The sequence below is a fragment of the Gopherus flavomarginatus genome, chromosome 3 (assembly GCF_025201925.1).
Source record: "Gopherus flavomarginatus isolate rGopFla2 chromosome 3, rGopFla2.mat.asm, whole genome shotgun sequence".
NCBI classification, from domain to species: Eukaryota; Metazoa; Chordata; order Testudines; family Testudinidae; genus Gopherus; species Gopherus flavomarginatus.
Window position 1 is genome coordinate 16,226,538 of NC_066619.1, and position 26,803 is coordinate 16,253,340.

Here is a 26,803-nt window from a genome sequence, read left to right on the forward strand (position 1 = left end):
TTGCTGGCAGGAGATAGATCTCCTGTTGGCAAAATAAAACCACCCTCAATGAGACACTTTTTGTCATTAAAACTTTTATCGGTCAGGGTGTGTGTGTGGTTTTTTTTTCCACACCCCTGACCGACAAAAGTTTTAAATGACAAAAGTGCAGTGCAGAGATAGCCTGAGGCTACATCTATACTATAGCACTTACAGTGCCACGGTAACGCTTGTGGTGGAGACGCTTTAAGCCAACAGGAAACTTAACTCCTGCCACCAAGAGAGGCGGTAGCTGTGTCAGCAGAAGACGCTGTCTACACCAGCACTTAGGTAGGTATAACTTATGTTGCTCAGGAGCGTGTGGTTTAAAAATCACATAAATTACAATAAGTTACAACAGGTTTCAGAGGAGCAGCCGTGTTAGTCTGTATCAGCAAAAAGAACTGGGGTACTTGTGGCACCTTAGACACTAACAAATTTATTTGAGCATAAGCTTTCGTGGGCAATGTAAATTATACCCAAATAACCTGTAATATAGACAAGGTCTGAGTAAGTTTCCCAGAGCTGAAGATAAACTTTCGAGCTTGCACAGAGCTTCTCTCTCTCACCAACAGAAGTTGGTCCAATAAAAGATATTACCTCACCCACCTTGTCTTGCTAATATTGTGGGACCAACATAGCTACAACACCACTGCATCCACTGTCACAGCTGGATTGCTTTCCACAGACTATTCTCAAACAATATTTAAATTTAACTGAAATCAGTTATGTTATTAACTGAATATTTTTCTAGGTTAATTTTTGAAAAATTTATTTACATCTTTATTGAAGAATATTGTCCAAGAGACACTTTTTCATTCTTGTTTTACCAAGTTACATCCTTATTATTAAAACACTCACTCAAAGCTTTTCTCTGAGCCGATAAGCAGCCCGCCAAACGGAGCTTTGAAAGGGCATTTCCGCATTCCTGCGGCCGATTTCACAACAATGACAAGAGTGGCCACTTGACTTAAGGGGATTATTGGACGTTTCCGGAGGCTGATCACAGCGCAGTAACGCAACACCTCGTTCACACTGGTGCCGCAGCGCTCCAGCAGGGGCTCAGCAAACGTTATTCCACTCGCCAAGGTGGAGAACCCACAGCGCTGTAGCTGCGGAGTCAGAGCACTCTACGTGCCTTGCCAGTGTGGACGGGGAGTGAACTAGGGCACCCGGGGCTGCTTTATTGCGCTGTAACTCTCAAGTGGAGCCAAGGCCTAAAACAACTACCTCAAAGTCAGGGTATCAAAGTCATAAACGCAAGGTGAAGAAGTTCTCAATTAATTCTGATTAACATTACATGGGCAGATATAAATAGAGGGAAGTCCACTATATGGATATAATAGGTGTTAACACTGTACTGAAGAGGAAGAGGCAAACAATACATACACTAATCATTAACAAATTGTATATTTTACTTCTAGCAAAACAGGTCAGTTAATATGAATTTTTACTGAGCCAGACAGTCTCCATAGATTGACACTGCTTAGAGCAAGCACCAACATGTCAACAGGACTTTGAGAGTGTGGGGGGAAGAGCACTGAGGCTTGTGATTCCAAATTGCTATGCCAATATTCATGCACTGTTCTCAGCCAGCCTTGCTCAAGGAGAACTGCCTATCGCTAGTAATGAGCAAACAGCAGCATGAACAATGACCACTGTTCTTTCACAGTATTGCTAAGGAGAGACAAGGTGGGTGAGATAGTATCTTCTACTGTGAGAGAACTTCTGTGATAGAAAGCTGTCTCTCACCAACTGAAGGTGGTCCAATAAAATATATTACCTTTCGATAGTGCCTTTGGACCTTCCAGTGGTTTTGATTTTACCGAGTTGTGAACACTCTCTGGGTGGGGAGCGGGGTAATTTATTTGCACAGTACTTTATTTTTAAAAAACAACAGTAGCACTTTAAGCAACATTCAAAGCAAATGTAGGTTGATTTATACATGCTTGGGAAGCTAATTTAGCGGTGCATTGAACATGCAAAAACCCACTCGAATTCACTGCACAATTTACCATTGCATACATTTTGGGTTTTTTGAGGGGTGGGAGCTTTAATTTAATATGTTCACATATAAAGCAAAAGGCATTTCAGAAACATTATAGGAAGGCAAGGTCAACCTTTCACAACTCATAAGTGAGAGAGTGCAGTAGATGTCGAGTAGAGTTGGACAACATTTTTTAGATGAAACTAATCTGCTGCAATGCAAAATTTTGTATCAACCAAAACTTTTCATGAATTTGTGTCAGATTCAGCAATTAAGTTTGGCCAAAAAAAACCAGAAATGTTGAAATGGTTTGTGACAGACTGACAATATCCTGATCAAACCCTATGGAATTAAGATAAAGTTTACTGAGTTAAGTTAAACCTTACTGAATTAGAGTCAATACCATTGAGGTCCATTGCATTCAAAATGCAATTGTGTATATATTCTTGTACATTGTCTGTATCTTCTCTAGTAGGAGGGGGATGCTAATATATTTCCTCTATTATCAGGCTTTTGAAGCCACCTCCCTGGAGAGGTAAGTAACTACTTCAAACTGCTTTCTACACAGACCAACCAACAAAGAAAGGATTTTTGGAGAAATAGCCAAATTGATTTTAAACTTGCTCAGGGTCTTCTTCCTGAACCAGCCAAAGACAAGACCTCTAGTCCATTGAGGGCCCCAATCCTTAGGGAAGAAATGGATGAATTGGCCTACTGAGATCCCATAAGACTGTGATGAACTGGTGACCATAAAGGGAACTCTTTGGGTAGAATGTTGAACAACTGCACGTGTGTAGATTCTTTTATTAATGTTTTCTCTGTAACGCTTTTTTACCTTAAGAATAAAGTAGACTTGCAGAGGAAATACTGTGTGGTAACTTATAACTACGATAACTGCACTATTAACTGTTGCTGAGGAGGAAAGCAATTCACAGTACAATCAGGAAGCTGTGAAGCCTAGAAATACTCTGGACAGAAGGAGGTAAGACAAGTCACCACCCAAGAGAGGTGACAACCAGAGGAGCCGCAAACCTGAGAGTAGGTGCCCTTGCTGGACTATAGAGGTAGAATATAGGGGCAGCAGCCCTGAACTGTGACATGATTCGTTTTTTTCATTTCTGAAATGACACATTTTGATGTTTCTGACTAGATTAACAAAGCCTGAGGTCCCATTCACAAAACCGAAGAGGAGGACGACCTCCTTTTATCCAATGGTCGAGCGGTTAGAGCACTCATCCAGGACGTGGGTGACCCAAGTTCTAAACTCCCTTTTGCCTGACGTGAGGCAGGGACTTGAACTCTTGTCTCCCACCTCTCAGATGAGTGCCCTAACCAAGGCTTTAGGAATGTATTCTGGGTAAGTCTCAGGGCTTGTCTACAATGGCAACGTTAAAGTGCTGCCGCGGCAGCGCTTTAATGTGGCTGGTGTAGTTTCGGCACAGCACTGAGAGAGAGCTCTCCCAGCACTCAAAAAAAAAACACCTCCATGAAGGGCGCAGCTCCTAGTGCTGGTGCACCGTCTATACTGGCACGTTACTGCGCTGAAAGTTGCAGGGCTCAGGGAGGTGGGTTTTCATACCCCATAGCAAGGAATCTGCAGCACTGTAAAAGTGCCAGTGTAGACAAGCCCTCACTCTCTCCTGTGAAAGCTGCTCCACTTGGTATAAACAATTAAATACTCATTAAGTCAGAGAGCAAGAGAATGACTACAGCCTGATAGTTCGGGCACTAATCTGGGAGGGAAGACAGCCAAGTTCCAGTCCTTCCTCCCACATCCTGGGCGAGTGCCCTAACCACTGGGCTATTGAGTTAATGGTGAGTAGGAGACAAGCACCCCTTGTGAAATGTGCCCATATCCCTTGTGAATCTCACCCTTTGTTTCCAAATTTCCTTAACTTTTATTAAAACCAGTTTAAAAAGCCCAAACATGATTTTATTATTATTATTTTTCAGAATTGCCAGTGAACCAAACATATCCATTATTTCTCACTCTTATTATGAGCCATTATCCAGATTGAGTGACTCTTGTATTACACTAATCACTATTCATCCATAGAATTTTGTTTGGACAATCCAGAATTTTGTTTTGCTTTGTTGAACTGGCTTTTTAATCTGTTAGCACCTGGTCTTATATTTATGTTTTTATTTTTTTGGAATTTATTTTGTGTTTCTATTTCTGTAATCACTTCTTATAGCACAAGGAGTTTCTTTCACTGATGAGTAATTTCCAGTAAGAAATAGTCTTTTTAAAAAGCAAAGATTGGGGAAAGGTCCAAGATAGGCAATTTATTGCCCAAAATTGATGGTTATCATTCCTTTTAGGTTTTTATATTCAGCTTGGTCTCGTCTTTAGATTAATATTAGTAGAGGGCCAGATTCTGTTCTCAATTATTACAGCATAATTCCAGTCCAGAAGTGGTTAGAGCACTCATCAATGCATTTAATCTACAGTAACTAAAGTTAATTTCAACTCAGTTATTTTGGATTTATACCAGTGTAACTGACCCAGAATCTGGCCCACAGACTTCAGCAAAAGCATCACAGTAACAGAGACTGAGTAAAAGTTGCTGCCTGACCGTGTGAAAAGATTGACAGGTTGTAATATTCTTCTTTCAAGAAGCCACTCTCCTTTTAATTTAATGACGTCAAAGCATCAGAAAAAGAATTTCTACTTAAAAAAAAAAATCACTGTGGCTCAAAGCATCAGTCAGAATATCACCCATACAAGTTGCAGTTACACATGTTACAACACTGGACGAGTCTTCATAAGGCATAAATAAGACCCCAACTGTAGTAGACAACCACCCGGGGGGAAAGGGGGAGAAGAGGAAGCTTTCCTGACAGCTTTTTCCCTTATGCAGTGTTATTGTAGCCGTGTTAGTCCTTTTTCCCTTGACTAAGCAAAGCTTTTCCCTTGCCATCATTCACAAAACTGAGAAGAATCAGCCCATTCAGTAAATTCATACTGTGGGAATGCTGACTTTAATGGACTATTCATAAGACAGACGTCGAATGAAAAGCTACATATAATTTATTGTACCAATTTTAAAAACGTACCATATTAAGGCAACATAAGCGTTGTTCATTTTATGTCTTTCCATTAAGAATCATGCACACTATTCTTCAACCAGCCATTTCTAAAACTCAAGGGAAAGAACAAAGTGGAACGGTAAGTATTAAGCATATGATTTTCAGCAAGTTCTGCTTTAATTAATTCTGTTTTAGGTTTCCATCATGAAAACTTTGTAACTAACAACAGTACTAAAAATAAGGCCACATTTCCCTCAGCAATGCACTGCTGTGCCTGACTTGAGAGCAAGGCTCACACATCACATGTCATGTCCCATGGTTCTTGGCCTAAAACCAGGCAAAGCTAGATAAGGGCCTACAGACTGTTAACAGTTTTTCTGCACATAAAAACATTATTTAGGCTGCAACGTCAAGCAACTGAAAGTTAGGAAACGACAAATTTATGCAACCTTAATTCAGCCTCCTTGTGTGTCCATCCTGTGAACTGAACGAGCCAGGAGTCCATTAGGAAAAAAAGTCACGTGATCATGTAATTAAAGATTATCATGATGTATATGACAACGGGGCTGAAACAAAGGGAATTTCATGGGATAAAGAAAAGGCACTTCTATAGCCTGAGGTGAGTCCACCTGACGAATACCCACAGTCTAACTACAAACAGAAGTATTAGAGCGCCTCAAAAATAAGGATGCAGAATGCTCTATAATGGAAAGCGTTGGGCAACCTAACAGAGGTCACTGCTTGCTCTCCTATAATACCACATACACATGCAGTGCCCACCTTTCATCACCCATAAACTCTGCTGAGGTCCCACTGGCAAAAGCTGCCAAATGTCACTCGTATAGAGTGAGTCACACATTTGCCCCTGCTGCTTATCACTCATGCCAAAGGGGCTGCAGGTAGCGAACAGTTTCCCTTTCAGTTTCTTCTTCTGGCTATTACACACTTGTCTCCTTAGCACTACATGGCAGAACCCCATCATAACAATCAAAGGTACACATAATATTTCTTATAGCAACAGTGATATCACCCACTTTCCTCACAGATGGCATGTTGCATCACCCGGAGTGTACTTCCTCCTATGACTAAGGGGCAAAAAGCACACATAGCTGGTGGAGGGGGAGGGAAGGAGGAGGAAGCAACTGGAGCAGGTAACAGATAAGAGTTTGTTGGCCCCAACACCCAGGAAGTTTCAGAGGTCAGGAAGAGAGAAGAAATCTCCCCTTAAGCTTCCCCATTCCTGACATTACTAGCTAGAGGACTAAACCTAAAAAAGCCAAAGCTAACATCACATATACGTCCTCATGGGAGATGGCATCCGCTTTAACTTTGTAAGAGCTTGCCCAATTTAACCTGACACCACTTATGAAAAACTATTCCCCTGAAGAGTCACCATTAGTTACCTCAACTTAGCATTGATATGTTTTTCATTAAAGCCTGAAAACTAGCATCTACTGATAAACCATCCAATTCTGCAAAAGACTAAAATGAAGAGGTATAATTCTAGAATAAACTAAAAAAAATCTGCCATGTTTGACAAGTGACAAACCTGACCCCTTCAAGCCATTGTTGAAAACGACTGATTCCCTGGGGTGAACAGGAATAGCTATATTTAATACCCTCTGTAATAAAGCATGGTTAACACCTGATTTCTTAACAAGGTTGACCTTGCATTTTTACGACTGTTGAACTCTTATTTTGCTCATGTGAGTAAGATTATCCAGCTCAGCCACTGGATCAAGGTGGCATGCAGGGAACAATGTTTGACACCATTTGTAAAACAGCAGAACTTCTTAGGCACAGCTTAACTAGAAACACTCATGTTTCCCCCTAATTATTAAGCCACATAGAAGACAGAACTATGTCTCTAAAAATACATATCTATTCTAGTTGTCATGCAAGAGCACCATCTGGTGTTCAGTACGCTGAATTCTTCACACCAGTCTCCATTCCTGATCTTGATCACTCCAGATTTTCATACAGAACCAAAACATTTACAGGGCCTGACACTGTGACATTCACTCAAGTAAAGGTTGCTGAATAGACCCCAAGAGACAGACTTCCCTCAAGGAAAAAAAAAACCAAAACATTTCTCCATCAATCAATATACTGTTTAATATTTTGAAAATATTAAACAATACACTAAAGTCACAATATAATTTTAACACTATGTACATAGCCCTTAATACTTAGCAAACAAGTATGCTTTTCCTCATTCAATTGCACCAAGGAAGTACAGAAGTGAGTTTGTCACAACTTTATTCTTCCTTCTCACTACGCTTCCCACCTCCCAAACCCTTATGATCATCTACAAGCAGACCAACCCCTTCATATCCCTCCTTTAGATCCTCCATTAGGCTCCTGGATATTCCCTCATTCAACCCTCCTCTCCGCAGAAGACAGAACATTCCCTTATCTTTCTAGATAAGAGCACAATGACATGCCTTCAGGATGCTAATTCCTCCACTTTTCTCATCTGAACATCCACTTGAAGACCAACTCCCACATACCAAATACCATTGAAATGATCCATCTCCCAGTTGGCTGAACTGTCACCTACACCCAGGCACGAGGCTCAATCCACCTGCCAACTGTAAGAAACCCTACTGAAAATTCCAAATAGGCACCCCATACCTGTCTTATACCAGTCCCTGGAACATCAAGTTTACAGCTAATCACCACCTAGAAGCTACAGTAAATAAGGTTTGGACTGATGTAACGTTACATCCATATTTTACTAACATTTCTAATATAATATCTTCCCATCTTTATTCAGTCTGTCATTCATGTTTAAAACTTAATATTTGAAGATTAGCAAAACTCTCTCTATAATTCACTTGAAAAATAGCTCCTTATTAATAAAAGTATTTTCAAGATGACAGAAAAAATTAGCCCAGAATGGATACAGCACGTTTTCAGTGAAAACATGTAAAAGCTAAATGTGTCATCTTAGACTGCAAACAGTTTGGTGCACTCAGCATAGCCAATAAAATAGTTTGGATGTAATTGCTTCAGTTGCATGACTTCTTCGGAGCAGACAATGCTTCCACTAATTAAGAGAGAGCCTGCTATCTTCAAACTCAGCAACAGAGAAATCAGGGACAGAGCAATGCTTGGCAAGACCAAATCAAGTAACAGCCCTTTGAGTGACCAGGAGAGTTGAGCCAAGACTAAGGTCGAATGAAGAGCTTAGGACAAGGAAATGTGCAACCATGGGGGACTGGATGGATCATCAACATGGAAGTTACCGAGAATATGCATATGAGATTGTGATGTGAGGAACAGAGAGAAAAGAACCAAAAATAAGAGGATCAGTGGGCAGAGCTGGGTGGACAGAAGATGACAGCAACATGGAGAGGTGAGTCAGAGGCAGCGCTGTTCAAAAGGGGAAAGAGTGAGAACCAAGAGGAGGAAGGGGCTGGAAGCAGCAAGTCTGATCCAGTATAGGCAATGTGAGAGAAGGACAGGCCTTCATAAGAAGGAAGTTGCAGAGGCAGTGTCAGACAAAACAAAAGGGATCCAGGTCTCAGAGAGTCAGGAACTGGAGGGAGAAAGATAAGACGACATCATCAATAATGGAGATCTCTTTAGAGATGGAGCAGGCATTTCAGAGACAGCAAGAGAAAGGGAAGAGCAAGTAGGAAGATGTGCATGAGGTTAGGAAAGGTGACATGAGAGGGGAAGAGGCGGTGATGGGGAAAGATGTGGGAGGTGGAAAGGGTGGAGTTGTGCCAAATGTCATCATCAGTAAGGAGGTGGAGGCCGAGAAGGCTGTGAATGTGGTTTCTGGATTTGATATGGTGGTAAGAATGTGGGAGGGGTGTAGTGGGATGATGATAACAAGGATGGAGAGCCTGTCGGAGTGGATGGAGGAGGGCCGATGCAGCGATGCAGAAGATGAGTATAGTGAGAGCCTTGGTTAAGTGGCAGATGGACAAAGTTACTCCAAAACACTTTGAAAAATACTGCACAAATTCCCACTGCTAGGTAGCTAGACTGTATTACCCCAGAAAAGGGGGAAGAGGCAGTTAGGATGCACCATTGTTCTGTGAGGCTGACATAACTTTCAGGCCCTCCTCTCACCCTTAAAGTGATATAAAGTAAGACACCTTCAAGGAGAATCTAGACCACATGCATCCTATCTTGGGTGCATCATTATTAAAACCTGCCAAGAAGAAAAACCAAATTTATGACAGTGCACTAATAATCTACCCAGATTAATCATTACTGAGGAAAAAGCAAGAACATAAGCATGGCCATACTGGATCAGACCAATGGTCCATCTAGCCCATTATCCTGTCTTCCAGCAGTGGCCAATGCCAGATGCCCCAGAGGGAATGAACAGAACAGGTAATCATCAAGTGATCCATTCTCAGTCGCCCATTCCCAGCTCCCAGCAAACAGAGGCTAGGGACACTATCCCAGGCCAGCCTGGCTAATAGCCATTGATGGACCCATCTATTAATTTATTTAGTTCTTTTTTGAACCCTGTTATATTCTTGACCTTCACAACATCCTCTGGTAAAGAGTTCCACAGCTTGATTGTGCGTTGTGTGAGGAAATACTTCCTTTTGTTTGTTTTAAACTGACCTATATCATTTAGTTCCTGTTTTATGAGGAGTAAATAACACTTCCTTATTTACTTTCTCCACACCAGTCATGATTTTATAGACCTCTATTATATCACCCTTCAATCGTCTCTTTCCAAGCTGAAAAGTCCCAGTTTTATTAAGCTCTCCTCATATGGAAGCTGTTTCATAACCCAAATATCATTTTTGTTGCCTTTTTCTGTACCTTTCTGAATTCCAATGTATCGTTTTTGAGATGGGCAGATATGCCCACATCTTAAATATTGCATGCAGATCATGGATTTATATAGAGGCAATATGAAATTTTCTGCCTTCTCATCTATGCCTTTCTTAATGATTCCCAACATTGTTAGATTTTTTGACTGCCACTGCACATTGAGTGGATGTTTTCAGAAAACTATGCACAATGAATCCAATATCTCTTTTTTAACTAATAACAGGTAATTTACACCTCACTATTTTATATGTACAGTTGGGATTATGTTTTCCAATGTGCATTACTTTTCATTTATCAATATTGAACTTCATCTGCCATTTTGTTACCAAATCACCCAGTTTTGTGCGATTCCTTTGTAACTCTTCAGTCTGCTTTGGATTTAACTATCTTGAGTAGTTCTGTATCACCTGCAAATTTTGCAACCACACTGTTTACCTCTTTTCCCAGATCATTTATGAATATGTTGAACAGTACTGATACTGATACAGATACTTGGGGGACACCACTATTGACCTCTCTCCATTCTGAAAACTGACCTTTTATTCCTACCCTTGGTTTCCTATCTTTTAACCAGTTACTGATCCAGGAGAAAACCTTCCCTCTTATCCCATGACAGCTTACATTGCTTAAGAGCCTTGGGTAAGGGACCTTGTCAAAGGCTTTCTGAAAATTTAAGTATATTATATCCAATGGATCCCCCTTGTCCACATTCTTGTTGACCCTCTCAAAGAATTCTTGTAGATGGGAAATCATGCATCACCATTTACAAAAACCTTGTTGACTCTTCCCCAACAAATTGTGTTCATCTATGTGTCTGATAATTCTGTTCTTCACTATAGTTTCAATCAATTTGCCTGGTACTGAAGGTAGGTTTACCAGCCTGTAACTGCCGGGATCACCTTTGGAGCCTTTTAAAAAAAAGTGTCACATTAGCTATCCTCCAGTCATCTGGTTCAGAAGCTGATTTAAGTGATAGGTTACATATCACAGTTGGTAGTTCTGCAATTTCACATTTGAGTTACTTCAGAACCCTTGGATGAATACCATCAGGTCCTGGTGACTTATTTCTGTTTAATGTATCAACTTGTTCCAAAACCTCCTCTAATGACACCTCAATCCACAGCAGTTCCTCAGAGTTGTCACCCAAAAAGAATGGCTCAGGTTTGTGAATTTCCCTCACATCCTCAGCCCTGAAGACCGATGCAAAGAATTCATTTAGTTTCTCCGCAATGGCCTTATCATCCTCAAGTGCTCCTTTAGCATATCGATTGTCCAGTGGCCCCACTGGTTGCTTAGCAGGTTCTTGCTTCTGATGTACTTTAAAAAAAAATGTTTTGCTGTAACTTTTGGAGTTTTTGGTTAGCTATTCTTCTAATTCTTTTCTGACCTTCCTAATTATATTTTTACAAGTCACTTGCCAGAGTTTATGCTCCTTTCTTTTTTCCTTAAAAGGATTTAACTTCCACTTTAACAGCTTCTATTACTTTGTTGTTTAGCCACAGTGGCACTTTTTTGCTCCTCTCATTATGTTTTTTTAATTTGGGGTATACATTTAAATTGAGCCTTTATTATGGTGTCTTTAAAAAGTTTCCATGCAGCTTGCAGGGATTTCACTTCTGCCACTATAACTTTTAATTTCTGTGTCCCTAACTTCCTCATTCTTGTGTAGTTCCCCTTCTGAAGTTAAATGCTACTATGGTGGGCTAAATTGGTTTCCCTCCCCCACAGAGATGTTAAATTTTATTATACTATGGTCATTATTACCAAGCGGTTCAGCTATATTCACCTCTTGGACTAGATCCTGTGCTCCACTTAGGAGTAAATCAAGAATTGCCTCTCTTCTTGTGGGTTCCAGGACTATCTACTCCATGAAGCCATCATTTAAGGTGTCGAGAAACTTTATCTCTGCATCCCATCCTGAGGTGACATGTACCAGGTCAATATGGGGGATAGCTGAAATCCCCCATTATTATTGATTTTTTTATTTTTATAAAATAATCATCTGAAGATTTCCATCACTATCACCATCCTGATTAGGTGGTCAGTAGTATATCCCTTCTGCTATATTCTCATTATTCAAGCAGAAGGGAATTACTGAATTACTATCCATAGAGATTCTATGGTACAGTTTGGTTCATTTAAGATTTTTACTTCGTTTGACTCTATGCTTTCTTTCACATACAGTGCCACACCCTCACCCAGCACGACCTGTTCTGTCCTTCTGATACGTTTTGTACTCTGGTATTACTATGTCCCAATAATTATCCTTATCCTGCCAAGTTTCGTGATGCCTATTATATCAATTTCCTCATGCAATACAAGGCACTCAAGTTCACCCACCTTCGTATTTAGACTTTTTATATATACATTTGTATATAAGCACAAGGAGTTTACAGAAATACACAGAAAAGCCTGAAATAAGATTGCGTTCCACTGGACTGAGTATGACAGGGAACTGGCTTTGGAAGCTACTCAAACATGAAGCCAGGAAAGTGTCAGATCATTGGTATGATTGAGATGCAGTTAGACCGCTCATGACAAGATCTTTTATATTTGTGGAGATGAAACAATCCTTTCAGTTGCATTGGTAAAAACATGCTTAAAAATAGGCAAAAAGAGATGGACCGAAGACAAAAAGCAATTGGCCTTGTGTTGGGGACTAAATATGAACCCAAAGGGCTGGATTCACTTTCAATACATCTGTGATTCTCCACAAGTCTGAAATAGGAGTAGTGAAGAACAGCAGAGCCAAGCTTTGTACTGTTACCCTAAAGCCAGGATAGACTTTTTGCCCTGCTCCCAGTTGTCCAGCAAAAAAAACTTTAAATTTTAAAATGCCACTAAAGATCAAAATATTTTTTCATGATTAAGTGCTAGGAAACAACTGTGATGAATACTCCCTTGTACTCACACCCTACACCAGGGGTGGCCAACCTGTGGCTCTGGAGCCACGTGTGGCTCTTCAGAAGTTAATATGCAGCTCCTTGTATAGGCACTGACTCCAGGGCTGGAGTTACATGCGCCCACTTTCCAATGTGCCGCGGGGTGCACACTGCTCAACCCCTGGCTCTGCCACAGGCCCTGCCTCCACTCCACTCCTTCCTGCCCCCTCCCCTAAGCCTGCAGTGGGCTCGCTCCTCCCCTCTCCCCGCCAGAGCCTCCTGCAAGCCATGAAACAGCTGATCGGGGTGGGGGAGGGAGAAGGAGGTGCTGATCGGCAGGACTGCCAGTGGGTGGGCTGTGTGGGGGGCGGGGACTGATAGGGAGAATAAATACCCCCAGAGACCCTCTCCGCCCCCATGCTTTCTGACATTGCATTTACTGCACATGAAAAGACAAAAGAAGCAGCTGTTGGACTCTGGGGCAGGGGTCCTGACCTAAAGAGTTTGGTCAGTAAGACTGCTGAAAGCATGTGGTGAGAAAACTTTGTTTTGAATCCAATGTAATCTGTTAAATTAGGCACCAGTAAGCATTCTCGCTCTATTTTTCTTGTAATTATTTCTCACTTCTATGCCTCATTATTTGGAGTCACTTAAAATCTCCCTGTTTGTAGTTAATTTCTTTTACAGTTTTATCTAATCCAGTATATTCAAGTTAAAGTGTCTGGGTAACTCCATTTGTTGTGTGCATATTATTCCCTTGAATAAATAACAGACTCAGTTATTTGTACTGTCCAGGAGAGAGCTGGGAAGTACAGGACATACATTTCTGGGGGAAAATCTAGAACCAAGGATGTGATGGGATCACCCTGCGGCATAACCAAGGCTGGTAAAAGCTGAGTTGTGGCTGGCTAGCTGGAACACACACACCCCGACATAGCTGGGAGAGACTGACATGCTGGAGACCATTTATGAGCTGTCCAGGCTGGAGGCTACAGCAGCAAAGCATTGTAGCCTGGGGGAGCCTTTTACAAGACAGGGGTGAGACAGCTACTCATTAGTCAGAGGGGTAGCCCTGTTAGTCTGGATCTGTAAAACGCAACAGAGAGTCCGGTGGCACCTTTCAGACTAACAGATGTATTGGAGCATAAGCTTTCATGGGTCATGCGTCTGACAAAGTGGGTATTCACCTACAAAAGCTTATGGTCCAAATACATCTGTTAGTCTGAAAGGTGCCACAGAACTCTCTGTTGCTTTCTACTCATTAGTCTGGATTATATCCTGGTATGTCACAAGAACACAAACTATAAAGGACCCTATCCAGTAACAAACTTACAGCCCAATCACCTGAGATGCTGAATACCCTCAGCTCCCATTAAATTCAATGGGAGTTTAAGGGGCTCAGCACTGGCAGGATGAACCCCATAACCTCATCATTGCTTTAATTTGCTTGAGCTGGAAGCTATAGGTCCTGCCAAGGGGGCACCATCTGTTCTTCAGCATTTCCAATGGTCTATTTAGAAAAACAGTGTTATAGACCTATTGCTGACCTTTCTTGGCTGTGAGCAGAATGAAGACTAATTACAGCAGCAAAGAGGAGGAAAAGAAGCTGCAAGAATGAGAGAATATGGTGGAATGGTACTTCAACAGCCCATGCTCAGGTGGACTTTCCACATGCTTACCGCCTCCAAAAAAGAGAGGAAAAACAAATCTATTTTGCATTCAGTTATTTGGCACCATTGCTAATGTATTTGTCATAAATGTACAGTCCTTCAGCACGCATCCTCTTACCTGCTTGTTGGGGCAGTAAAGTTAAAAGAAAGCAGCTGATTCCAGAATGGGTCATTCTCAGAGACAGCCTCAGCTCCCGATAATCTTTTTAAGTACTCATTTTCTGGGAGCTCACAAATGCTGCTACTGTTTGCACCCATTTTCTTATTTTGTAAGTTCCTTTTTAAAGCTTCATTCCTTCAACAGAAGCCTACAAAAAAGAAAGAGAGGAAATATTTAAATCCTAGTAACAGGAATACACATCTTTGGCACGTGTAAGGGATATACAGAACTTACTAAACTAGAAACCAATAAATCTCTAGTTCCATAACTACAACAGCTGCTGAAAATACATAAAACTGAAGAGCACAGGAGCAGGCTGGAATAGTTTGCTTTCAGCAGTTTAGGACAGTAAGATATAGTTAATATCCAAATTTTAAAAAACTGATTGGCTTACATTCCAAGTCTTCTCCACTGAATTTTTCATTAGCTGTGGTCAGAGAGAGAACACATTGACACAACAGCTGAAAGCAAAAGGGAAAGTAGCAGGAAATTTACAATTTAAGCAGGCACATTAGTTAGACCACTATTCAAAAATTTAGCATTTTCAAAGTCATGCACAGATACTCAGGGTACATCTACACTACAATATTGGAAGAGATGTAGGATGTACTTGTCTCTACATGCAGCAATGAAAAGCAGTCTGCGATCACATTGCACTGTGTAGCTACCCATGGCAGTGAAAGTCTCTAGCACAGGAGAGGTGAAAGAGAATGGCTTCAGCAGCAACCTGTAGTAGAAGCCTTTCCCTGAGGCAAGAAAAGGCTCTGGCAAGGCGAGGGGGGGGTAATCAAATGGGAAAAGGTTAAAATTTTCCTCACTGCTGCTTCCCTGCCAGAGCCTTTCCCCACTGCCAGAATCTTTCCCTGCTGTGGGGAAAGTCTCCAGCTACAGGGAGGCAATAAAGAAAGCAGCAGAGAGGCAGAGGGACACTACACTGCTAAAAATAGCAGTGTAGATGGGGAGGCATAGCTTGGGCAAGTAGAGAGCTGTATAGGATACGTACTTGAGTACATACCCACACTTCCGGGGTGTCTTTACCTACCTAAGCCATGCCTCACAGTCTACACTGCTATTTATATCCGTGCTAGGGGATATATATACACATGCTATGCACCACCGAAAGCAGCATGCAATGTAGACGAACCCTTGGGTACGTGACTGCCATTGGCAAGAATGGGAATCAGGTAACTAAGTTCCTGTGAAACACTGATGATTTTCCCTTTCTCTATGTTCAAAACCACATCAAGGTCACAGATATCATCATCACTTCTAGGTGAATAATTTAAATCTAGACCAGGTGACAAGCTCCCTAGTGTCATTAGTGTCTCATAGCTATTCGCTGACCTACGTGAAGTGAGTTGGTTAGCCCTAATCCAGTTGTTAGTGGAAAGGTCTAAGACCAAATGTTCATAAAGAATTAACTCCTTTTCAGAGGTGATACCTGAAGAACTAGGTAGCAGCACACTGTAGGTTATATGGGGAAATAATCACGCTGTCATTGGCTGGGCTGTACCTGTTCTGTGTATAAAGGGAGAACTTCATTCTTCCAGACTGCCAATTATGCTTTCCCATTTTTACAAACGTTAACTAATTAATCTACTAGAGGAGTAAGAAACTAGCCAAGTGCAACTGAAGCTTAGAAGAAGATATTTGGATTAAAAAGAAAACATATGAAGACTCAATAAAACTAAACTCAGTCAGTCAGAAATCCAGACCATTCTAAGAGCTGAATTAGCATTTAACAAAACACCCCACCCTTATAGACATAGCTTTGAAATTTCAAACAATTCCACAAACTGAGCTAAATAAAGCTGGGTCCATACTTGGAGAAGAGACTTTCAAGGAACACCTCTGGATAGGTGATGCAGAAAGAGACACTGGCAATCAGTAAGGGCACTCTTTCCTCTGACTCCACATTGAACCAATGCCCAGCATACGTTCATGGCGCTCTGTTTTACTGGAGGTGCCATCTTTCATATGAGATGAAAAACAAGGTCTTAACCTCATTAAGAATCTCATGGATCTTTAATAAGAGTATGCATGTCAGAATTCAGTTAAGGCACTGCAGGTTAACTCTGATAATTATATTCTGCCTACCTACACTCCCCATGAAGTTTCAAATGAAAATGCTATTCATGTCCTGCCCTAAACCAGTGCACTGTTAAACGCCTGCTATGTTTCATTTCAGAAGCGGGTGCCCTTCAGGGGTGCTAAAATGGTCCCTGTACAGAATGTATAACTGTTTACATTTGCAAACTGGTTTATCATCCTCTGGGTTAAGAGGTGCTATTGTGGAATCCTGCACGCTGGTTGGGTGGCAACAAGGTAAGGGTTTATATGCATAAGTGATATTAGGAGATGATCAGCATCTTGAATGATTTCACTTAACAGTAATGGGATTTTTATTGTGTTTGTGTGTCACTTGCCCATGAACTTCTCTAAACTATCACCATGGCAATACCTCTTACTAAGAGACTTTCACTGCTAGAGTAATACTAGTTTTGAAATCGATACAAAATAAAAGATAAAAACAGAAACACCAATCTCTTTCATTTGCAAAGATACTGGCATGGCACATACTGCAGCAGGACAAACTCAAAGAGAGATGCTGCCCACCACACACATAAATAACTGATGGAATATATTATATAAGGATTCCCCAAATACATGAAATAGATGCACGACTCCTTGCAGAAGTAAAAAAGGATCGTCAGTTTCTTCATAAAATTACAATTGTTTAATTTTATTATTTTTTCAAGAAAAAATATAAAAGCAAAACCAATATAATTATCAAGACATTTAAATTAATACAGCAATCATTATTACCAGTGTGGGGACAAAAATACAAACATAAATCTGTTGCTTTATGCTTTTAGCTTCTGGTTTTGTTTTTTTAATGCTGGCCTCCAACCAGCTAACTTAACCTACACAAGAAGTGTCACACTGGACCAGACTCAAGGTCCCAGCTAGTCCAGTATACTGTCTCCAAAAGTGGCCAGAACCAGATGCCTCAGAGGAAGGTGTAAAAACCCCACAGTAGGCAGACCAGGTCCCATCCTGATCTCTAATAGTTAAAGATTGGCTTAAGCCTTTAGCATGAGGTTTAAAATCCCTTCCACAACATATTTTTAGTATTACTTATTGAAACTTTGAATATTTGACATCCATATAAATGCAACGGTAAATAATTTTTCTTCCCATAAATTATAAACATACTGGAGAAATACATGCAAGATCTTTCCACAGTTTTGTATGTGCCCTGCTTCAACAGTCTGTGTACTGGCATCAAGCAGCAAAATTTTCTAGTAGAGCATCCCTCAAATAGCATGTCTTCATTTCCTCCTTTAAAAAAAAAAGAAAGGGTTTTTCTGCTCCTTCACTAAATTTACTTGGGTCTTCTGGTCAGGCCTGCAGCCACTGCCATCATCAAACATGCCCAGGCCCATTCTTTCTCCCCCATCTTCCTCTTCCCTCTTAAGCTTTGTTGTTATTACTGGTAAACACCCTCTTGCAGAGCAGAGGCAGAGGATGCATGCAAGCTTTGCCACAGCAGCAATGTCTTAGAGCAGTGGTGCCCAAACTTTTCCTGTTGTGCCTCCCCTTATCAGTAATGGAATCTGTCTGTGCCCTCACTCCATTACTGCACAGCATTACTTTACATTACTTTACTTTACTTCCTCAGCAGAGGAGCTTAGGTTCAAGGCAGAGGTGGGGGTGGAACTGGGGATGAGGGAAGAGCTAGGGCTAGAGGTGGAGCTGGCCAGGGGACAGAGAGGACATGACAGCAGAGCTGAGCTGCGGGCCAACAGAGCTGCGGTTGGGGCTTGGTGCTCCCTTGCCCTCCATGGAGGTTGCTCGGGCCCTGATGCATGCCCTCCCAAACATTCTTCCACACACCCCTAGGGGTAGGATATGTACTCATATGTATGCCCTGGGGGGGGGCCACGCCCCACAGTTTGGGGACCGCAGCCTTAGAGAGATCCAGCTGGCCATCAACAAACCAATGAAACTGACTAGGCACAAAGCAAGGAAACTGAAAATAAATGGAGAAAAACATTTTCTCTACAATACTTTTCTTCGCGTAATTTTAGAGATTACTTGTCGTAAGTACTAATGTTCGCATGGAATTGTGATTTCCAGGTTGATGTGGTCCCTTTGATACCTTAATAAATCTAGCTCATGTAAAAGCAGTTTCCCTTCTCTGAGAGATTGTTTCAGATTGTCTGCAGACTCAAGCAGACAGCACTGCATCAATAAAACTTTAAAAACATGAACTAAATGTACATTCACAGCTATGAAGTCTACAAGAGGGTAAGGGTATTAATGAAAACGTTGTAACAATCACAGATAAATAGATTCTAAAGGCAGAAGGGACCACTGTGGTCATTTAATTTGCCCTCTTGAATAACAAAGGCCACATGACTTCCCTGAATTAATTCCTGTTTAAAACTAGAGCATCTCTTTTCAAAAACCATCCAGCCTTGATTTTAAAATTGCCAGTGATGGAGAATCCACCACAACCCCTTGATAAGTTGTCCCAATGGCTAAAGATTTGCACCTTATTTCTAGTGTGAATTTGTCTAGCTTTAGCTTCCAGCCATTGGATTTTGTTAAAGATGTCCCCCCAGGTTATGCAAACCCAACTTACGCAAATACGCACTTATGTAAAAAGTTCCGTAAGCTGGATATAGGAATTGTTGGTTTGGGGATTTTTTTGGCGTGTAATGGTTGGGTATACGTTTCCAATTTATGCAAAATTTGAGTTTCCAGAACGGAAAGCTTGCGTAAGTCAGGGAGCGTCTGTATACTTTTGGCTGATACATTGAAGAGTCGGCCTACTATCAAATTTCTGTTCCCCATGTAGGTTCTTAAGTGATTAAATCACCTCTTAACCTTCACTTTGTTAAGCTAAATAGATTGTGCTCCTTGGGTCTATCACTATAAGGCATGTTTTCCAATCCTTCAGTCATTCTCATGGCTCTTCTCTTAACTCTTTCCAATCTATTAAGATCCTTCTTGAATTGTAGACACCAGACATGGACCCTGTACCATAGTGGTCACACCAATACCAATCTGAATTTGAGTCTATCATTTCAACATGAAGGGTGGATCTAGCCTCCAAGCCATGTGTTTTGATGCAATTCTATTAGCATATTAAACATATAATGATTATAAACTAACATCCAATCTAATGCAATACTGGATCAGCACTCTTACACTAGGCTTGCACTTCTACTCAGAGACCTACAAGATTTCAGTCAACTAATGAGGGCAAGACTGAGGGACAAACAGGAACAGCTGATTATTATACATTAGGTGGAAAAGTTCAAGTATGTATGTAAAGATTGCATATAAATTGTATATTTTTGACTGTATCTCTTACAACTGAAGTGATGGAAGAAGGGTAAGGGCAGAGATTGTACTGTGTGTTTGTACATCACCTAGAACAGTACCACCACATCCCTGATTGGAGCCTCTAGGCAATACTGTTATTAATAAGAGACTAACTTTTCCACATTTGAAGTGGATGCCAAACATAGGGTATGTCTACACTACAAAATTAGGTCAATTTATAGAAGTTGATTTTTTTAAATTTGATTTTATACAGTTTATTGCGTATGTCAACACTAAGAGCATTAAGTTGGCGGAATGCATCCTCACTACCACAGCTAGCATCAACTTACAGAGCAGTGCACTGTAGGTAGCTATCCCACAGTGCCCACAGTCTCCGCTGCCCATTGGAATACTGGGTTAAGCTCCCAATGCCTGACGGGGCAAAAACTTTGTTGTGGGTGGTTTTGAGTACATGTTGTCAGGTCCCCCTCCCTCCCTCTTTCCGTGAAAGCAATGGCAGACAATCGTTTCACGCCTTTTTTCCGGGGTCCCGTCCACTGGACCCACTCAGCTGGCAGACCTCGGTGAGGTCAATCGGGGTGCCTGGACAGATATGGCTATCCTCCTCTTAGAGCACCGAATGGGAGTGACTCCAGGTCATCCTCCTCTTTAAGTTTCGTCTCATGGAGCTTCAGTCCTGCCTCAAATATCATGCGAGCTGGAGGCTTCTGCCTCAGGCTGCTCTCCCAGCCAGCAGCACCGTGAGGTCACACCTACCACTATTATTTAACTCATAATTGATATAATTCAAAGTAAAATTTCACAGTGTGGTCTGTTCTAAGAGTAAAAATGCAGGAGGGGAGTCAGAAAAAGGAACAGTGACCTGTTTCCGCTCGGTTTCGAACCAAGGATGTTTCACGTGTTAGGTGAACATGATAATCACTAGACTATGGGGCTTCTCTTTTTTTTTGCCACAGACTTTGCCGAATGCACAGGAATGTTTTCTCTAGCTACAGAAGCTACCTAATACAATGTCTATATCTATGGCCTCTCTACTCACAAAACGGTCATGCCCCTGCCCAAGGCTGACACAGCGCGTGGCGCTTGTGACACAGCGACCTGACTCAGGCAGGATCGCCAGTGAGGCACGATACTTTTGCTATTAAGCAAATACAGCAATTCCTTCCTGACCTCTGTCGCTGAATGCCTCCATGCATTACGCTGTGCCCTATCAGTGCAGGAGGACTGCATGAGCTGGGAAAACATGTCATCGTGAGGGCATTTTTCTTCACCTTTTAATCTGAGATAACCTCAGAGACGGAGATGATAGGAGCAGCGTAGAAGCATTCTGGGTGGACGGCATGGTCACCTGAGCTGCTGAGTTCGCCACACTGGCCAAACAGGAAATTAAATTCAAAAGTTTCCAGGGCTTTTCATGTGTAAATGGCTAGTGCTAGTCCAAAGTGCTGTCCAGAGGACAATGGAGCACTCTGGGGTCGCTCCTGGAGCACAATACCGTCAAATTGCATCCACGCTACCCCAAATTTGATCCAGGGTTGTCAATTTCAGCGCTAATCCCCTCGTCGGGGAGGAGTACAGAAATCGATTTTAAGAGCCCTTTAAGTCAACAAAAATGGCTTCGTCATGTGGATGGGTGCAGGGTTAAATCAATCCAATGCTGCTAAATTCTACCTAAACTTGTAGTGTAGACCAGGGCATAGTAAATTAATAAGTGCTAGCTTTAGTTAAAATGCAGAAGTTAATCAAAATTTCAGTTTACACATAATAAGTGTTTCTTACTTTTGGAACTTGAAGATTGCTAGAATGAGCCAAACGGATGTTCCTTTCCTTTAAGCAAGGTAGATTAGAGCATACAAAAAATGAGAAAATAAAAGATGTCTCTAAATACTGTGTATTCAGCATTAATCAAGCAGTTATATTAAGACATCGAAGTATTGATTCACTAAGTGAGCATATTGGTGCTCTGAGAATTATACTTTATGGAGCACATTTCATCTGGAAACATTATGCAGTTAATGAATAACCATTCTATATTCACTAGTGCATTCTATTTTATGATAATATAATCCTAATGCAAGCCTTGCCATCAAGTTAGTGGCAGGTTACAATACAAAGAATTGTAGCAGAAGGCCCAGAAGAGCATTTAGAGGTCTCAGTTCAGACATTCGTATTTTCCTTCACATTATCGTACTCATCCAGTATGACCATATTATCTCACTCAGAATTTCTTGTGATTATTCGTATTGCAATAGCACTTAGATGCCTTGATCAGGATCCATTGTGTTAGGTACTACACAAACATGGCCCCTATCCCAAACAGCTAACAAGAGTAGGTCTCACAGAATAGTACAATTGACCGTCTTCCTTTAAACTACTCAGGTGCATAGTTACATGTTTAAGTGCTTGCAGAATCAGGGCCTAAGTATATAGTTTATTGGCTCTCCCGAGTCTATTGCATAAAGTTTTAACTTCTTGCCTTTCCCTACAAGCTTCTGTATAATTGTCCCTGCCTAGATAGCCAACCAAGTCTCATCACACCTTACGCATCCTTGAAACTTCTACTCCACCACCAAAGCCAGCTTCTACGCTCCATTTGTCTGCTTCTCACCATAACAATGCTTTATTCACATACACTCTCAAATATGGAATGCCCCTCATTGTGATCCATCAAGTAAAAACTCTCAAGATTCACTATTCCTACTATGCTCACAAGAAGACAGACTATTATTATTATTATTATTAATAAAAAAAAAGTCTAAATGCACCAAGACGAATAAATGCCTCAAGGACTGACTGCATGACTGTATTGCTGTAACTTCTGTGCTTTCTTAACCCAGCCCCTTTGTACACACCCCAACATCCCTTTCTACACAGCCCAACTCATCATATTTTGAAGTTAGACTCTAAAATTCTTCACAGGCAGGGACCACATCACTTTGTGTGATCAGTAAAGCATCGAGCCCACTTTGGATGTGGTGTGACTTGTTTATTATCCCCAAGTTTTAGTTGCTGTTCTTCTTCCATTTCTAACACTTCTAGATTTTGGAAGTGAAGTCTCTGCAATGACTTACTCTAATTTTTAACTCACTTCGAGGCGAGGAATACCAGTATCATTTATGCTGAACAATTTTACAGCCCGGCTCCCTTAAGAGTGAAATGAACTGTCAAGTGACCTGTGCACTACACAACAGTTTGCTGAGTTCCATAGGCATTAAAAAGACAAATAAAGCAGGGAGAAGTTTACAACAGAAAGGGATTTTGGCCCTGTAAAGCTTTAACAAGAACACTGACTGTCAGCTGTAAGGCTGTACAATTCAGAGCTTCAGCTTATCTCAAACTAGATAGACTACACTATTTGCTTTCTGCTCACTCCCACGTGCAGCAAACTGGGAAAAGAATTTGTCACAAAAATAACTAGAAGTCACAACCCAAGGTCTATGGCAGCTCATCAGAGCTAAAGGAACCCCTCTCCCATCCCACATGTCTTTGATGCCACTGCTTTTTTAGCAAAGCTGTGAATGTCATGGTTACCCTGATCAGTGCTGTCTGCGGACTTGTCTGACACACTGAACTTCTGCAGTGCTCCACTCTTGCATGTGGGCTTAGTTTGGTTTTGTTTTTTTTTGACTGAGGGGAGAGGGAGACTTTTTGGCCCCATTAACAAGTAAGAAAGATGAAGGAATCTCAGGGTATGGCTACACTTACAGTTGTACAGCGCTGGGAGTTACAGCTGTCTTCGTACAGCTGTGTAGGGAAAGCGTTGCAGTGTGGCCACATTTGCAGCATTTGCAGTGCTGTTGGGAGTGGTGCATTATGGGCAGCTATCCCAGCGTTCAAGTGGCTGCAACGTGCTTTTCAAAACAGGGGGGTGGGGTGGAGTGTGACAGAGCGTGGGGGAGACAGAGAGAGTGGATTTTTGGCGCTGACACCATTCTCAGCTCCCTGCCTTGCAAGTTCTAAGGACTGGAAGATACACAGCATCTACCTTCAATCATTTTAAAAGTTTTGACCCCTTTCCCCACCCCTCTCTTATTCACTAAATGCAAATTATGCACTCCTAAATAGCCTTCAGACCAGATAAGCAGCTGCTCAACACGGACTCCCCTCTCTCCTCAAGCAAACAGCTGTGAAGATTCCAAAGCAACTCCCCTGCCTCCGCTCGCTCACTGGAGCAAAGAGCAGCTGTGTTTGTTTTTTAGATAAGGAGCTCGGAGTTCAGCCATTCTTCCGGTTTGTTGTGGACAGGAATTCTGGGATACCTCGTAATACCCTGGAGGCCAATAACAGCGCTTTTGGTGGCCACACTTGATGAGCAGCACTGCATCACCAGCGCTGCAATTGTTACACCCCAAGCAGACCAGGTGTACAGCCAGCGCTGCAGCCAGGGAGTTGCAGTGCTGGATGTGCCTTGCAGGTGTGGACAGTTACTAAGTTGCAGCACTGTAAACCCACCACCAGCGCTGCAACTCTCCAGTGTAGCCAAGCCCTCAATGAAAACTCTCTTCCCTTAGTAGATGCTGCTAACTTGTGCTAGAGACAATCATTACAAACCAACTTCATGCAGTCAGGAGAGATGGTGAAATGCTGAAAGCAGTGTAGTTAAGGGTCTGTGCAACTGTCAGAGCGGATTTGATTTAAATCAATTTGATTTAAATCATGATATCAAATTGATTTAAATCATGATTTAAATAACTAGTCAGGAAGATTTGATTTAATGATGGATTTCTACATAAAAGGGCATTCTTGTTGGTTGTTAAAACCTTAATACATATTCTTCACAACTCAGAGATAGATAAGACCCAAACTGGGTCTCTCTTATGGCCTGCTGCCTTTATAGGTTTTCCCTTCTAGTAAGAGAATGGTACAGTAGATCTCAAATCAATGAAGGCTACACTCAGAAAGACCTCAAGACTTCTGGAACATGCTGCTCAAACAGTTTCACTTTTGTTTCTACTGCCTGTCCCTCCCTTCTCTCATTTATCTCCAGACTTCTTCTCCTTGTCCAGATCTATTCCGTTCCTAACAATCTTCTACTCATTGAACTTTTTGAAACTTTGCACTTTTAGAGAGAGGTAAGGGATTGACTCTGTGTACACAAATTTGCAAAAGAACAATAGGGTTGAGGTCTTATTTCTCATTTCTATATATTATTTATTTATTTAAAACATTTTTACTGTTAACAAGCATGTTACCTCTGGAGAGAGAAATCCACAGTCTGAGAATTGCAAAACTAAGCATCTCTGATGATATCTTCTAGTCTTAAAACTGAGTCCCATTGGGTAGATAGAAAGATTAACCTAAATAATCTATACAGAAGCCTGTGGAACCCCATAAGATTGGGTCCCTAATCCATGAACTATTGGAACTCATTTACAAAACTTTTCTTAAACATTACATGAATATATTGTCTCATACTATAGAATTAGAATTTATAATACCTATTCCATTATGAGATAGTTTTAACTAAGATAAATTATAGCTCAAAGATAACCTATCTAAAGATTTCTCCTCAAAAAGCATCTTATCACAAACATCCGATTTAAATTAAAAAAAACTAATTTTTTTAATTATTTTTTTGAAAAAAATCACTGATTTTTATCCACCCTGGCAATTGTCATGATTGTCTTGTCCACGGTTCAGTTTCTGTTCCTATTAATTCAATAGGCCTCCAGGGCCTTTTCCCATTTTACCTGTGCAACAGTTCAACTAATGCTTTGGCAGCACAGAATATTTCCATGCTCCATTAGCCATTCGAACAAGCAGCCCCTTTCACCACAATATCTTGATGAGCTGAAAACTTCCTTGCTCTACACTGATGAGCTTCAGTTCATCTGCAAATTTGACACCATCAGCTCAGGATTAAACAAAGACTGTGAATGGCTTGCCAACTACAAAACCAGTTTCTCCTCCCTTGGTTTTCACACCTCAACTGCTAGAACAGGGCCTCATCCTCCCTGATTGAACTAACCTCGTTATCTCTAGCTTGCTTGCATATCTATACCTGCCCCTGGAAATTTAAACTACATGCATCTGAGGAAGCGGGTATTCACCCACGAAAGCTCATGCTTCAAAACGTCTGTTAGTCTATAAGATGCCACAGGATTCTTTGCTGATTATACTCCATGTTCTTTACGAAAATATGCTTGTGATATAGATAAGACATAGCTAAGATATACTTTACGCAAGATCATTGATAAAGTTATGACCTACTGAATGTGTTTATCCAATTTGTATGCATGTATCATTTTTGTATCTGAAGCTGGGAATATTGATCATGTTTCTGCATTTCAAATGTGCTATGTTGGATGAGGCCAGACAATGTGAGTGGTTTACTGAGGAAATGCACACAAGCATAGGGCTTATCCCAAGAATTGCGTGCAATAGAAACCTCTCAGAGATAACTCTACAAAATGGGAACTGTTTTGACTCAGATCACAGCAAAAGAAGGGGGGAAGATATAAAAGGGAGACAATGACATGAGGGGGCCTCACTCTAGGAAGACAGACACTTCAGCTCAGATCAGCACACTGTGAAGAAGAAGGATCTGATATTATCAGCCACTGAAGAATAATCCAGGTGTGTATAGTATATCTTGTGTGCAGATATAGGCCTTTTCCTCACTGTTAAAAACCTAATGAGAACACCACAAGACAAGTTCAGTTTTAACTGTGAGGACAAAGCTCAAGAAAATGTCTCAAAAATTCAATGAGAGGTAACGTGAGCATCATGGCTCTGAGTCTAATTTTTGTGGTGATACACACACATATGGAGCAAAAAGGTAACAGTGACAAAAATGGAAGTCTGTATAAAGCACAAGGGTAGATTTTCTGCCTATGAGCTTGCTTTCAAAAGGAATTCATATGTATTTCACTTAATATTTATAATGCTTTTCACT

General features: G+C 41.2%; 1 protein-coding gene across 2 annotated transcripts in view; it reads right to left on the bottom strand.

The window, feature by feature from the left end:
* Window positions 1–26,803, bottom strand: part of DYM (dymeclin) — a 355,894-nt gene that overhangs the window by 314,528 nt on the left and 14,563 nt on the right. For both annotated transcript variants that reach the window (XM_050944679.1, XM_050944680.1), the window contains exon 2: window positions 14,512–14,701. In XM_050944679.1, the coding sequence (XP_050800636.1) occupies window positions 14,512–14,651 (140 nt within the window). In that variant the 5' untranslated portion in view covers window positions 14,652–14,701. The remainder of the gene's footprint in view (window positions 1–14,511; window positions 14,702–26,803) is intronic.